This window comes from Austrofundulus limnaeus, unplaced genomic scaffold (genome assembly GCF_001266775.1).
Source record: "Austrofundulus limnaeus strain Quisiro unplaced genomic scaffold, Austrofundulus_limnaeus-1.0 Scaffold359, whole genome shotgun sequence".
Classification (NCBI taxonomy): Eukaryota; Metazoa; Chordata; class Actinopteri; order Cyprinodontiformes; family Rivulidae; genus Austrofundulus; species Austrofundulus limnaeus.
This window is the reverse complement of record NW_013952761.1, coordinates 35,153-38,015: the sequence shown is the minus strand read 5'-3', so window position 1 is coordinate 38,015 and position 2,863 is coordinate 35,153. Positions and strand designations below refer to the sequence as shown.

The 2,863-nt window shown below is 39.0% G+C and overlaps 1 protein-coding gene across 2 annotated transcripts in view; it reads right to left on the bottom strand.

The window, feature by feature from the left end:
• The window catches only part of tbc1d4 (TBC1 domain family, member 4), a gene marked incomplete in the record, with an annotated part of 47,007 nt that overhangs the window by 23,645 nt on the left and 20,499 nt on the right, over positions 1 to 2,863 (bottom strand). For both annotated transcript variants that reach the window (XM_014023202.1, XM_014023203.1), the window contains 2 exon segments: positions 1,649 to 1,708; positions 2,251 to 2,373. In XM_014023202.1, coding sequence (XP_013878656.1) covers positions 1,649 to 1,708; positions 2,251 to 2,373 — 183 coding nt within the window.

Here is a 2,863-nt window from a genome sequence, read left to right as displayed (position 1 = left end):
GTGCATTTCTAAATGATGTTTTCAAAATGATGCTTTAAGCCTTGGTTTTTGTATTGTATTTTGTCAACGTAATTTTAGTATACTTTCTTTTACTTGTTTTGACTATGATGTTAATAAAAATAACACTTTTTGTTAAAATAATATGGTAAAATAAACTTTTTCTTTTAACTATTTGTGCGTGTAAATGTGTTATAGAGTACATGTAAATTACGGCTACTCTAAAAAGAAAAACCTGTTAATCTGGTAAGCACTCATTATTTACATAATTTGAATAGCCCCATCCCTTTAAGTAGACTGTTTCAAGATGGCGTCGCGCTTAGCATATCTTGGCCCCAGCTTCTTGACTGGAGTAGCCTCTCTAGTGTATATACCTCATTGGTTAGCGCATTAATCATATCGAAACGAACCATCTACCATTAGCTTTCCACAGAACCCAATTTAAAAGAACATCYTAACTATTTTCATCACTTGGTAGCTCATATTTAAAGTAATCTGACATGAAGAGTTCAACATAATAAGTAAAATAAGTGGCTTCATGAAGGGTCTACGATGGTTGTCTCTGCTGAGCTTCAGATGTTCCTCAAATTATTTGGCAGATCACCTCATTTTAGAGAAGGGGGTCTCTGCAGTCTGCACTGTGATGGACTTGCGACCTGTCCAGGGTGTACCCCACCCCTCGCATAGTGACTGCTGGATTTGGGCACCAGTGACCCCCGTGACCTTGAAAGAAAGAAGTTCAGATTTTCCAACTCCAGCGTCTGCCACTTTGGATGCCTACCATAGACATTGCTTAAAACCCAGACACCCCTGATGCTCAAATCGCGTTCGGTTTGAACGCAGCACAAGCAGGAGGTTCTTGATGTGTGTTTTGAAGAAACCATAATGATTCCAATGGATGACCGCTCGAAATGGCCAGAAAGTCTATTTTTTTTWATCAATATTAATGTTAGTCACAACTTGAGACATTTTACTATTAGCATTACTTCCCTTTTAAAGTAACCCCCACAAGTCAATCACGGTTAGGACAAACTCCGCCCACACAAAACTCCCCCTATGTACTGCAGAGACCCCTACTTGGCATTTTAACCACATAATAAGGGTTCAGTTTTCAGTGCTTGACTAAATAAAAACATTGCATAACCCCAAAAAGTTAATGGCTCCAGAAAAAGCTGCAAAAAAAAAAAAACACATTTTGATTCATTCAGATAACATTTGAGTTTTATAAAAGACAGGTTTTAACACAGATCTAAAGGTGATGATACACTTTCCAGTTTGGCTGCATTATCAATCATCTTTTCAAAAAATGTTTTCATTTTGAGTCAAATACTGCTGTAAAAGTGAAGTAAGCCGATGCATTAAAGATCCAAACTGTTTGCTGACATCTCTGTAAACACAGTCCTCTACTGTTCAGTTTGGGCTCTTGGTCACTCCGGGTGTTTAAATGGTGACGCTGGTGTAAACAACARAGAAGATGTACTGTGTGTGTTTGTTTTTGAGGAGCTCCACTGGCAGCCCACAGCTCCTCTTCTTCTGCTCGGGGCAGAGTTGGAGCAAAACATGGGTTTTAAAAAAATCAGAGGATGGACTTCCCAGCAGCCCCTGACCTTAYCTCCAGGAATTCTCATGTGGCTTTCTCAAGGACACTTACTCGTTCAAAACTGCTCATGCTCCCCATGCTTCCCAAGCGGCCCCGCATTCGATTGGCACCCTGATGACAGATTTGACAAAACAATGTGAAACATGTTGGGAAAATACAATAAAAAAATTAAACATTTTATTGTTCCTGAATGGGAAAAAAATCTACTGTTAAAGCTAGTAAAACAAATAATCACAATAAACTGAATTATCGTAGATGAGGAGGTATAAAAACGAACAGATGTTTCCAGATTTGATGACACTGTTTAGTTAAGTCAGTGAAATAATAACAGATGGCAGAGGAGATCTCAGGCTGCCCAGACCCGTACACCAAGGACTTATTCTGCTATCTCACGAGTACATATGGGTCAATCCAAATCCCCCTGGATGATTGTTACACAGAAACAGCAACAAACACAAAAACTGAGCAGGGAGACAAAATGAAAAAAAAAAGAATTAAATAAACAGTARGCAGCATGAAGGCCGTATCCATTCAAAGAAGAGGAAATAAGAGACAGAACCAGAGAAAAGGTCATATTCCTGATAATATTTAACAACAACAAAGCAAAGGGAATATTGTGTTACTAGAATAAYAGCCTCTCTGCTCAGACCCACCCTCGCAAAGATGTTTTCCAATGAGCTGGTGAGAGAAGTGCGGGCTTTACTCTTCAGAAGATCGAGTTTGAAGCGGCTGCCGGTGGRCGTGCTGTCTGCTGCTGTCAGGCTATTTGCTGCATTCTGCCAGACAGAAAAAAAAAATAAAAATTTTAATGACCAGAGCAATCATTATTGAATTTCTCTGCAATGATGGTCATATTAGGCTTGAAAAAGGGGCAGAAGAACGATCCAGAACTGGAAGAAACAGCCTGCAGCTGCTGGATTTCTGCCAGCTCAGCAATAATCTCAAATACACATTCTATCACMTTAGATCATTTCTCTATATTTTATACTTTTTATGTCCCCCCTGCCCAATAATTTATGGAATAGAGCATCTGTTAATGTATAGCAGTAGATGAAGTAACATTTACTTCAATATTATTGACATAAATCATCACAGTAGCTAAAAACAGCTCTTTGGCCATGGAGACGTATGCTCTTTGGAGGTTCTTTTACCTGGTTCCCCACTTTTCCCACTAGAAACTGTAAAAACCATTTAGACCAGTGGTTCCCAAACTTTTTATCTTCTGACCCACAATATATCCATGGCAAAAACTTGTGACCCCAAATA